Raw genomic sequence first — 12,358 nt, forward strand, 5'->3', positions numbered from 1 at the left:
CAAAAAAGCGGACATGTCCAGAAAAACCCTGATGTGTGTGTGTGTGTAAGACAATGATTCTCAACCCTGGTTCTGTATGTGCAGTGGGGCGGGGGGGGGGGGGGAGGCAGGGTGTTGGTGTGTAAGACGATTCTCAATCTGGGTTCTGTGTGTATGTGTGGTATAGGACAGTGGCTTTCAACCTCTTATCATTGACTAGGGAAGAACCCTATAGTGCAGCATTTCTCAATCCATGGATCACAACCCAAAAGTAGATTGCAAGAATATATGAAAGGGTCACGAACAAACTATAAAAACAGATTCTCCTTTCAAGGAGAAAAACTTGGGAAACTGTGGGCTTTCCCTTTCAGAGTTCCAGCCTGCAAGGGGCTGCTTGGGGCCCCCACATGTCCCTCCCCTTGCCCCACACACTGGGGGTGGGGGCCAGCAGGTTGGGTCCTGGTTGACACCAGGTTGACAACCACTCCTATGGAGCCAGCCAGTCTCATGTGGCAAAGAACTCCGCCAGCCCTTGGCAGGGCAGGAGGGGGGCTGAGCACTCTGGATTCCTGTGTGAAATCCCTGAGTTTCTCTTGCAACTCAGGCATCGGTGTTTGCAACCCTAACTGTGCTAAGACGACACAACACCCTGGAGAGGGTCTCAGGGATCCCTCTACATGCTGCAGACCCCCCTGTGAGAACCACGGGGACAGCAGAATCAGCCTCTGGCCAGGCACAGAGTAAGACTGAGACAAGGCAAGTGGAGGCATCTGGCAAGGCGAGGCAAGAAGAGGTATGTGGTGGAGGCATGGGTCTTGCAATCCACCTCCTTGCAAGACACTGAGTTCCCTCTCTGCTATCACAGGCTGGTGGCATCTGTCTCCCGGGTTCCAGCATCCCATGTTGCCAGGGACTGCAGGGGGTGGGCCCACCAGGTGACGGGGTGCCACAAAGCAGCTTCACCATGGTGTCTGGGGGGGACCTGACCTCCTGCAGGGGACTGGGTGCTGCCAAGGTCATGGGGAATATCTGGCCAAAGGGCAGGGGGGCTGCATCCCTTCATCCATGTGTCTGTGCATCCATCTGTGGTGACCAGGTCATACCCTGGGGCTCCCATGTGGGGACACCCTGACCAAGGATTTCCAACCTGCATGCCCATTACTGCAGTCAGGACAAATGGGGGCTACCATATGTCTAGGTTTTCCTGGACATGTCCTCTTTTTGGGTCCTCCCATCTCTGTCCAGGGTTTTTTTTTTAAATATCAACAAATGTCCAGGATTTGGGCTTTTTGCAGCCTTTGAGCCCCCCTTTCTCCGCTTAGGATGGAAGTGTTCCTCCCTCACCTGCCCCAGGCTAAACTGCAGCTGGGGGGAGAGAGAGGCACCTGCTCCTCCAGTGGTGGAAGAGAGCTGCGGGGGGGGCAGCATGGAGCCACCTGGCAGCGCTACACCAGTGCCTGTGCCCACAGGGGTGAGGCAGCTGGGAGATGCTTGCAGGGCTGGGGGGAGCAGGGGGCTGCAGGTCAAGAGTGAGTGGCACCAGCAGAGCTGGGGGGCTATGGTTTGGGAGCGAGTGGCACCAGGGTGACTGTGGACTATGGATCACAAGTGCAGGGAACAGGTTGTGCCAGGGGGCTGGAAGTTGGGAGTGAGGGGCAACAGCACAGCTGGGGGCTGTGGCTTGGGAATCAAGGGCAGGTGTAGGGCACAGGCACTGTCCCCTACAATCATATAACACCGCTCTTCCCCCTCCCCCCCCCCAACGTCCTCTTTTTTGAAACTGTAAATACGGTAAACCTGGATGAGGCACCAGGTGTTTCACAACGCCTCACGACCAGCCCACTCTGGTTGACCTATGCCACCTCCTCACCCGCTCAGGGATGGCCGGAACACTTAACGGGCGGAAGCTTGAGGAAACTCTCGGGTAAGGAGCTGGAAGTGACCGGAAATGGAGGAACCATTAGGTGAGGGGCAGGGAAGACTGGAAGTGGAGAGAACCAACGGGCAAGGGACTTTGAGAGACCGGAAATGGAGGGATACCACTGGGTAAAGAACTGGAAGCAACCGACACTGGGGGGAATCATTGGGTGAAGGGACTGGGAGACCGGAAGAGGGGGAAGCCATTCGTTACGGGACCAGGGTGTGCCGGAAATAGGGGACGGTGTAAGGTGAGGGAAGGGTTGTACCCACCGGAAGTGGAGTGCCTCGCGGCCGGAAGTGTGGGTGTTGCGGGGCAGCTATTGGGCGCGTGCCCGGGCGGACCGGAAGCGCTGGGCCGCGGGAGCCGCCGTCGCCGTTGCCATGGAGCCGGGTGCGGCGCTGACCGATGCGTACGACCAGGCGCTGCTCGGCATCCTGCAGCACGCGGGCGGCGTGCGCCAGTTCCTGCACGTGCTCTTCGGCTTCCTTTACCGCCGCACCGACTTCTACCGCCTGCTGCGCCGGCCCGCCGACCGACTCGGCTTCCCGCCTGGCGCCGCGCGCGCCATGGTCGGACAGGTAACCCCCGGCCTCGGCCCGGCCCCCCAGGCCTGGAGCCCTGTTAACCCTGGCACCTATCGATGACTCGCTCCTGCGTCCTCCCCCCGGCCTCAGCCCTGGTCTCTCGTGCATTAATGGAGGGTTGTTGGCTCTGGAATCTGTCGACGACTTGCGCCCTCACCCCCCGCCTCCTTTCTCAGACCTGATTTTCCATGTTAATGGAGGGGTGTTGACCCTGGTCCCCTCCCTCCCTGGTGTCTGGTTTCACCTCCCCGTGCATGTTAATGGAGAGGTGTTGACACTGGAAGGTACCGATGACCCACCCCCACTCCCTTCTTCCCTGGTCTCAGACATAAAGGGATGTTAACTATGAAAACTACCCATGACCCTATAGAGTTACAGGGAGGTGGCTTGGAGGGATGTCTGGAGGTCACATCCAGTCTAACCCCCAGCCTGAGGCAGGATCAGCCCTGACCAAACCAGCTCAAGTGAACCCAGATTATCTCCGCTGAGCACACAACACAGCCACCTCCGACACAGCACCAGACCTCACACCTGACTCTGCCGCTGGTAAAGCAGGGGGCTGCAGGAGCCAGTGTTCTGCTGCTGCAAACGGTGTTAATCGATACTCAAGAGACCCCAGGCAGAGGCTGTGCCCCCACTTCAAAGGAGGGCAAAACCCCCTCAGTCTGTACCAGTCTCACGGGGGGGAATTCCTACTTGACCCCAAATGCAGCATCCTTCTGGCCCTGAGTGGAGCGGCAAGACCCTCAAGCCAGGACCTTCCAGGTTTGGTCCCAGCAGGACTGTTGGCACAGCGCCATCCCCAGCCCAGGCTGCAGCCAGCACCCAGTGCTTCTGAGCCTTAGGAAGGCTTAGAAACCCCCTGACACATGTAGCAGTAAAAGGAGGGAGCGTATTTAATTTCTTTCCAGCCTGGCACAGCAAACAGCAGAGTCATGAGCTGTTTCATGGGTCAGAACGATCATATCTTGTCTAAAGGCTGATACCAGGGCCCTTAACTTCCCTTCTCCCAGCTGCCCCCATTGCCAAAATATCCAGCATGGCCATCTTGAGACCCCCACAGCAGAGAGGAGTTGGCAGGGGCAGGCCTGGCTGGTCTTGGGGAACAGTATTCACAGCACTGTCAGCCCCAGGGCTTATGTAGGTGTCATCAGCTGCCCTTGCCTTGTATACAAATGCACTTAGTAACTCTCTCACAGTGGTGCCTGTATGGGTCACGCAGTATCAGCAAAACCTGTCACCAGACAGGTATCGAGCATGTGTTTATTATTGTGTATTTGTACTCTATAATTATGAACCTTATGAAGTTCCTTCCAACCTTGCTTCCCCCTGATCCTATCATTTATACCTAGTGACTGCATTTATTCCTTTTCCCCGCCACATTCTTGGAGTCATTTTTGCTGCCAACAGAACGAGGTAACTTCTCCAGCTGCATCCTGAGCATCCTATTCATGGCCATGCCCTTGAGTTGGAGTTAGGGGGGTTGGGGGAAGACAGGGAGGCAGGGAAAACTGGTAAAAATGCTCTGGGAGGCAGCTCCCAGATCAGCACTTGCGTTGCTTACAGTGGGGTTCCCACATGAGTGAAATGACTGAATACATGCATTGAATCTGTGCCTGGGAATCCAAGTGGAAATGTTACATATGGAATCTCCTGAAGGGAATTGATTGCTCCTGTTGCTTTACATTCAGAGTATGCTCAGTGCTGGCCAGCATGGCAACCATCTCACCCACCCCATGATATCTGGCTGCAGCTAGGTTGGTACAAAAGCATTCCTGTTGGCAGGGTGGTTTTGGTAGGGATTGGAGGAAGATGACAGGTGTTGTGGCAGTCAAGTCTGGGGAGAGGTGTTGGAGGGGGATTTGACAACAGTGGTTTGGAAGTGGTGAAGGAGAGAGTTGAGGTGCTTGCAGGGGGGGACTGCAGTAATCATGATTCACCATGAGATTCAAAGGACCAGGTGGATGCTAGAGCCCTGGGGTTGCCAGGGGTCACCTGATCCAAACCCCCAGGTGAATGCAAATTACTCTTAAAACGCATCAGAGAAAAAAGCAACTAGATATTGCCACAGAGGGGTAGGAGGTGCAAATAGTCTTCCTCCAAATTTCCCATCTTGTGTTCTGATTCTGACCCAGTGCTTCTCAGCTGGGTGACATAGCACCCGAGCTCTTTCAGGCCAGATAAAGGTCCCCAGGTACTTTCTGCCCAGCCAGGCTAGTGTGCTGTCCTGTCTCCTTGGGGTCTCTGTGAAGCTTAGAGCAGCCAGGAGAGTCCACTCATGCCACAGCTCTCCTCATCTCCCCTCCTCTCTGCATAGGCACCCTTGCACTCCTCCCAGAAACACAAATGTTCCACTTGCCCCACGTGCCTCTGTTTTGGGGAGGCACCATGCAGGGTCGGGTCAAGGTGGGCTGCAACCTGACACCACTCCCCTGTCTGCTTCATTGTTAATAGAGACCCCAAAGGAGCAGGGTGCCTCAATCTCACTAGGCAGTGGGCATAACTTAGATGGTGGATTTGTCTTGGTTAGTTTGAACAGGGATGATTCTGCCTTAGGCAGCGAGTGGGACTAGATGTGACCTCTGGAGGTTCCTTTCAGCCCTGTTTTTCTGTGATTTGTTGTGGACATCTCGGCCTATTTCCTTGGGTGACACTTGCATGATGTTTGAAGCTTTCCAAGCAAAGTTTCATCCCAAAGGCAGTCCAGTGGTTCATGTCAGCAGGGTGTCAGGGGAAGCACTGGCTGATTTAAGGTCTTCCTGTTCCAGTTGTTTTGTGCTTAAATACCCAGTCATTTACATCTGCATCAGCTGTAAGGAATAGTGGAGCTAGGATTAGAGAGACCTAGGCAAATTGGAGGATTGGGCCAAAAGGAATCTTGTGAAGTTCAATAAGGGCAAGTGCAAAGTCCTCCACTCAGGGCAGAACAATCCCATGCACTGCTACAGTCAGGGGGCTGACTAGCTAAACAGATCTGCAGCAAAGGACCTGTAGGTTACAGCAGACAGTAAGCTGAATTTAAGTAAACAGTGTTCTGTTGTTGCAAAGAAGACTAATGGCATTAGTAGTAGCATTGCCAGCAGACTGAGGGAAGTGATTATTCCCCTCTATTCAGTACTGGTGAGGCCATATTTGGAGTCCTGTGTCCAGTTTTGGGGCCCCCACTACCGAAAGGTCATAGACAAATTGGAGAGAGTTCAGTGGAGGACAACAAAAATGGTGAGGAGGCTGGGGCACATGACTACGATGAGAGACTGAAGGAACTCGGCTTATTAAATCCCCCCTCAGTTTTTTCTTCTCCAGACTAAATAACCCCTGAAGGGGGGTTCAAAGAGGACAGAGCTGGACTGTTCTCAGTGGTGGCAGATGACAGAACAAGGAGCAATTGTCTCAAGTTGCAGCAAGGGAAGTTGAGGTTAGATATTAGGAAAAACTTTCACACTAGGAGGCCAGTAAAGCACTGGAGCAGGTTACTCAGAGAGGTTGTGGAGTCTTCATCCCTCAAGGTTTTGAAGACGTGGATAGGTAAAGCCTTGGCTGGCATGAGATAGTTGGGGATCATCCTCCTTTGAGCAGGTGGTTGGGCTAGATCAGTGGTTTTCAACCTTTTTTGTACCAGGACCCACTTGTAAACATCTGTGGCCAGTGCCAACCCACTGTCCCGCACCCCAGGCCCCAGCCCCCTGGTAAGAGGGGCAGAAGGTACCCCAACCAGCCTCTTGCCGGCTGGAACTCTGACAGCCTTCAAAGGAAAAGCCAGTGTCCAGTGTTTTTCTCTTTTAAAGGAGAAACCATTTTAAAAGTTTGTTGATCTTTTTTTTTTTAAGGTTTGTTTGTTTGTGACCCTTTCATCTATTCTTGTGACCCACTTTTGGGTCATGACACACGGGTTTAGAAATGCTGGACTAGATGAACTTCTGAGGTCCCTTCCAGCCCTCATTTTTCTATGATTATATGATCTTCAAGTCATGCTTGTGTCATACACAGTTAGTGAGATGTCAGTAGCTCCAGCTGGGTTGAAGGATAATTTATGCAGCCCCGAAGGAATGTGCCTGGTGTCGTAAAAGCCAATAATGAAAGGATTCTAGCTGGAGCTTGTCATTATGGGCAGGGAAGAAGCTATGCCAGGAGTTGTATTTCTGGCTTTTCTACTCTAAACCTGTCCCTAGTAAAAAGGATCTTAATACCTTGTTTTGCAGTGGCTGCTGCTTAGTTTCAGTCTGTGTTTGCCGAGGGGTTGGGGCACATGGCAGGCCCCAGGAGGGTTTCTTTTTACAATGAAGCCAGAAGAAAAGGGGAATGAAGTATTCCATGTGCATGCTGATCTTCAGCTGGCACTGAGTCACAGCAAGGAGAGGCAGAGGCAAGCTGATGTTACTGAGGGGGAGATAAACACAGCCCCTTTAGCCTGGAGTTTGCACTAGAGCATAAACCTCCCACGCTGGCACAGACACTGATTTATACAATCACGGCCTCAGTGTTGCCTGAAAGCTTAGACTGTCACTCCTGTGCCTCTCTCAGCTACTGCCCCAGGTCTCCGTACAACACAGCTCTTGACACGGTGATGAGATCTGTGGGGCTTGCAACTGGGCATTGCCTTGGTACTTGGTGGCAACAACAGGCCCCCCTGCTTCAGTTCTGTGCCAGGGCACTCCGCAAGTAGATTTCATAGATACCAGTATCTGGGGGAATGTTTGTTCACCAGAGCGCCCCAAGGGATGGTGAGGTTGAACGGTTATAAACTACTGCAAGATGGTTTCAGGCTGGATATAAGGAAGAATTTCTTTACTGTCAGAGCGCCCAAGGCCTGGAATACCCTGCCATCAGATGTGGTTCAAGCACCTACACTGAACACCTTCAAGAGAAAATTGGATGCTTATCTTGCTGGGATCCTGTGACCCCAGCTGACTTCCTGCCCTTCGGGTAGGGGGCTGGACTTGATGATCTTCTGAGGTTCCTTCTAGCCCTAATGTCTATGAAATCTATGAAATCTTGGGGAGTGCCCTGGCACAGAACTGAAGCAGGGGGCCTGTTGTTGCCACCTCCCCCCTTGGGAATCTAGGCAGGTGCCATAAGGTAGAACAGCCCCTGGGACTCCTGTAGCTTAGGCTAGGGCTGGTGCCAGCCCCTGAAATACCTCGGAGGCTACAGGCACAGAGATGCCTTGAGCCTCTAAGGAGTTTCTGCTACCTCAGCAGAGCTCAAGACAGCATCCAGTGGCAGGCTTACTGTTTCTTTCACATAGCAGGCTCCCCTTTTCCCCCACAAATTGGTTCCAAGCAGTTGGGTTAAAAGGAAAAAAATATACCCTCCCCCCACCCTTCATTTTTTGCATCCCCAGAACAAGGAGGTGGCATCTTGGAGAGCGGGTGGTAGGCCAGTAAATACAGCAATTGAGAAGGGCCCTCAGCCTGCATTCTTGGCTGTATTCCTAGAGCCCTTTGGCCCTGCCAGCAGATGGGAGTGCCTGGCATATTTCTAGCAGTGCGGCACCCATGTACCCTCCCTTCTCGTGATGCTAGGCTCCTTGTCCTTGCTGTCCCCTGGAGCTGCCAGGAGATTGGACAGACCACTGCTGTCTAGGCTGACAGCTGTTACGTGTCATGGCCAGGGTCCAAGCTTGCTGCTTCTGCTCAGCATCTTGTGTGATCCCAGTCACTCTAGCTTCCTACCCAAGACTAGCACCCTCAGCTATGGGACAGTGGGAGCCAAGGTGCCAGTATTCTTAGGGCTCCTTCCAAGGGAGAGCTTGGCACTGGGAGCCCCAAGTGCCATCTGTTCCAGTGCATTGGGGGGAAATCTGGCCCGATCCTTCATAATGTACCAACTGAGGGGGGGTTAAAGGGGTCACACAGAATCCAGCCACCAGCACCCAGGGTTCCCCTGGGAAATCCTGGCCAGAGGTTCCTGGTGTAGGGTCCTTTCACATCCCATTCCCCACTCTACCCCCACCTCCATACCTCAGACCAGCCAGAAATCTTGAGGGGGCTTTGCCAGAACTGCAGAGGACTTCTGTGGGGCTGCCCTGGAGTGGAGCTGAGATACCGTTGCCCCCAAATGCACAGCTTCCCTCCATACTCATCTCTTTGAGGGCTAATAGCAGAACACTGTGGGAGTAAGAATTAACAGCTTACCCAGGTCTCCATCCCACTGAAAAGCCCAGTGCTGGGCTGGCTGGGAGCTTGTGGCCTCAGTGAGGCCTGGCACCTGGGGAGAGACAGGAGATACAGGTCTAGAGGAAGATCCTCCCATTACCCATGGTTTTTCCCGGGGAGGTGGGACTTATTCCCTTCCTGGCTCCAGTATGACTTGCTCTCTCTCTTCCAGGCATTCAAAACCTTCGAACACATGGCCCAGCAGGATGAGGAGAGGCGCCAGCGGGAGATGGAGGAGAAAATGAAGGAGGAGGAGGAGGCAGCAGCCGAGAGGACTAAGGTGCCCCCAGCCGCACAAGAGGTTGAGATTGAGTCCACGGCTGAGCAGGCCTCGGCCCCCAGGCAGGGGCCCTGCACCCCAGAGGAGACAGCTGAGACAGCCCCCAGCACTGCAGCCTCTGAGCTTCCCGAAGCCATGGTCCCCACAGAGCCCCAGCCACCGCAGCTCCCCATGTAAGTTCCTGCACTACGGGCCCATCCTCCCAGCTGCCTGCAGTCTGAGCTGGGTCTAGCCCAGAGGCCCACCTGCATAGTGCCTAGGCAATGTGTTTGACCAGGCTGGGTATCTGTCTCTGGGGCCTGGGTTAGGCCACACAGCCTCTCCTCTTCCTTGCCTGCAGCTGCACCTGTGTCTTCATGCTTCTAGTGCTGCTATTTCCAGTGCATTTTGGGAAAATGGAGGTAGCTCTTCCACAGTGTTCCCATCTCCCAGGGGTCCTCCCAGGGAGCGTGCTCCACTGGTTTGGTTAGTTTTGCTGGAGAGACAAGACAGAGGTGTTTGTGCCAACCCAGGCTGCAGACATGGGATGGGTGCGCTGACATGTGATGCTGAGTCCATTGCCTAGCTGAGAGGTTCTTCAAAGCTGTAAAGTACTGAACCCACTCCCCAATGTCTACTATTTGTGCATCTGAGTTGGCACAGACCTGATTAACCCATTTGTCCAGGGCCTGGAAATTCAAGATATGGCAGGTTGTTGGTGGGACTTGTTGCAGTACCAAGTCGTGATGCCCCCTCTTTTTCCACAGAGGTTTTGCTGGGGGTGACCTGGGGTGGAGGCTTCTGGGCACTGCTCCTGACCCTTCTGGCTTCCCATGGTTGTACTGGGATCTGGAGTGTTTGGAGATGGCTAGTAGCATTCACTGGGACATGGCTGGCCTGCCCAGGCCACGCTGGTCCCTGAGATTGCAGGGACAACAGCGTGGCTGGTTTGGGGCTCTTTTGCATCTAAATTGGAATCAAGGGTAGGTGAGCAACAGGTACTGGAGCCATCACCTGGCTAGTTTGTTTGTATTGCCATGGTATGTGTGCCCCCGCCCCCCGGTGCCCCAGCCCCCATGGCACTAAGTGCTGTACATACCAGACAAATTCCAGACCTCCAAATTCTCAATTGGAGGCTCCTGCCAGCAGATGGCAGCTGCTGTAGGGCATCATTCTAGCTATATCCCAGGAGGTGCTGGTGGTACCAGGTGCTGCAGCATGGATGCGGCTTAACCTACATCCTGACAGCAGCCGAGGGAGGGCCGAGGCCTTTGGGTTTGGGGGGTGCGGTCTGGCATTGGTCTGCTGGCATTGGAGTAGGTGTCAGCATCCACAGGGGAGCTGGCAGTGTGGGTGAACGTACAGTAGCTCAGACCAGGCCTGAATATACTGTACTTTTTGGCATACCAAGCTCACCTCTCCCCCTGCTCCCCCCACCTCAAAAATCAACCCCCCAAAAATGTCAGGGAAGCTGATCTTCTATCCAGGGCAGCAAAAATCAGCAAAACCAGGGAGCTGGGCACAAATAAGCTGGTGGAAAGAGGCAACAAGACAGCAGATTGGTGCTAATGCTGAGGACCAGGTTGACTCCATGTCCCCTAAGCCAGCTCCCCAGGTGCTCATGGAGGTGAACCCACTCACAAACCTATGTGTCCTCCTTCACCAGGAACTTCCCTGAACCTTCTCTTAACAGGCAGCTTGATCATATGCTTTCTGCTCTGCAATAACTGACTCTGTACCCACCAGTACCCCAGGCAGCTTCTCAACATGGCTCCATCATCCCAGTTCAGTCCTCACTTTCCATGGGATAATTGTAGGCACATGGAGCACCTGGGCTCTGCCTCCTTGTTAACTGCAGAGCAAACAAAGGAGATAGGGAGAAGTCTTATGATATCACTTCCAGTAGGGCTCAGCAGCCACAGGGGAACCAGTGTGGGGACTATGGCTTTTGGCTGCCAGTTAATGGGAAGATCTTATGGGATGGGAAAGACAAGCAAGTACATAAAAGAATGGGGAGCAAGTGGTCTTTGCTAGTGTAGAAGGGGGGGTCTTGAAACATTGCAGTTGTCACATTAAGCAAGGGAGAAGTCGACTCCTATCTCGGCTCCCATGGCACAGAGTGAAGCCTAGAGTAAAATTGCCTGCAGGGTCAGGTGCTGGGCACAAAAGGCTCATCTCCAGGGTCCTCCATCTGCCTTTCCCTACCCCAGAATTCATGCGAAGTAGTTGGAGATTGGATCTCAGTAAAAGCTTCTTCACTGTTAGAGCAGGGAGGCAGTGGAATAGACTGCCTAGGGGAGCTATGGGCTCTCCATCACTGGAGGTGTTCAAGGAGAGGTTGGACAGACATTTGTTCGCGGTGATCTAGGCATAGTGATGAGATTTCCCAGGCTTCTTGGCTTTGCTGGCTGTGCTACGTGTCAGGGGGGTTTTAAGCCTCCCTCCAAGGCATCGAATGTTGGCTTCCGCCCAGGCTGGGGTTGGTGACTGGGCTGTGCTGAGTTTCTAATAGGACTCAAACCCAGAGGGTCTTATTTAGAGCATCTTGCCCCTCAGCTTGGGCTCAGACTGACATTACGTTGGGGTCAGGAAGGATTTTTTTCCCCTAGTCAGATTGCTTAGGATTTTGGGGGAGAGTGGGTTGCCTTCTTGTGTAGTGGGGGGTACAGTCTCTACTTGGGATCTCTTGAGTGTATATTAACAACCTTTGCAACAGCAGGAAGTTGGCTGGAATGGTCCCCCTGCTTTCCCTGTGGCAGAGTCAGGTGTGATGTCTGATGCTATGCCAGGGGTGATGGTGGTTTTTCTAGAGATCAGACACTGGATTTGTATGAAATGGTTTAGATAGGGATGATCCTGCCTCAGGCAGAGGGTGGGACTAGATGTGACCGCTGGATATCCCTTCCATCCCCACTTCTCTAGGATTCACTGAACTCCTGCAGCCCTGCCAGAAGATCTAGCCCATGTCTCCCTCCTTCCTCAGGGCCACCAGGTCTCAACCTCTCCCTTTGTTCTAAAACTGAAGTGGAGATAGAGGGAACACATAGAAGTAGAAGCCTCCACAGCCCAAACCCAACCTGACTGCAGCCTGCCAGCAGCTGTCTTGGGTTCCACATCTGTTGCACCAATACCCCAGGCTTCAGCCCTTCATTGCTAGGATAGGAGCTGGGGACCGTGGACGCTTCACTGCCTCTGAACAGATCAAAAGACTTTGTGGAAACAAGGAGAAGCAGTGTTAAAAGTGACACACATAGGATGCATCTGCTAAGTGAGCCTGCCCCATGAGCTGCTGGGGAGTTGCCAAGAACAGGTCCCCACCTACTTAGATGGAGGGGTAGGGACAAAGCTCTTGGGCCCAGGCCCTGCTTATAGTTTCATAGTTTCTAGGGTCAGAAGGGACCTGAGCAGATCATCTAGTCCGACCCCCTGCCATGGCAGGAAAGAATACTGGGGTCAAATG

At 53.5% G+C, this 12,358-nt stretch overlaps 1 protein-coding gene across 1 annotated transcript; it reads left to right on the top strand.

Moving 5' to 3' along the window:
• Positions 1-2,182: 2,182 nt before the first annotated feature.
• NUDCD3 (NudC domain containing 3) lies at positions 2,183-9,096 on the top strand. Its single transcript, XM_019545938.1, has 2 exons — positions 2,183-2,478; positions 8,812-9,096. Exons 1-2 carry the CDS (start codon positions 2,281-2,283, stop codon positions 9,094-9,096), a joined length of 483 nt encoding a protein of 160 aa, XP_019401483.1. The 5' UTR covers positions 2,183-2,280.
• The last annotated feature ends 3,262 nt before the right edge of the window (positions 9,097-12,358 follow it).

Source organism: Crocodylus porosus, unplaced genomic scaffold (assembly GCF_001723895.1).
Source record: "Crocodylus porosus isolate Cpor-Errol unplaced genomic scaffold, CroPor_comp1, whole genome shotgun sequence".
In the NCBI taxonomy this organism is placed as follows: Eukaryota; Metazoa; Chordata; order Crocodylia; family Crocodylidae; genus Crocodylus; species Crocodylus porosus.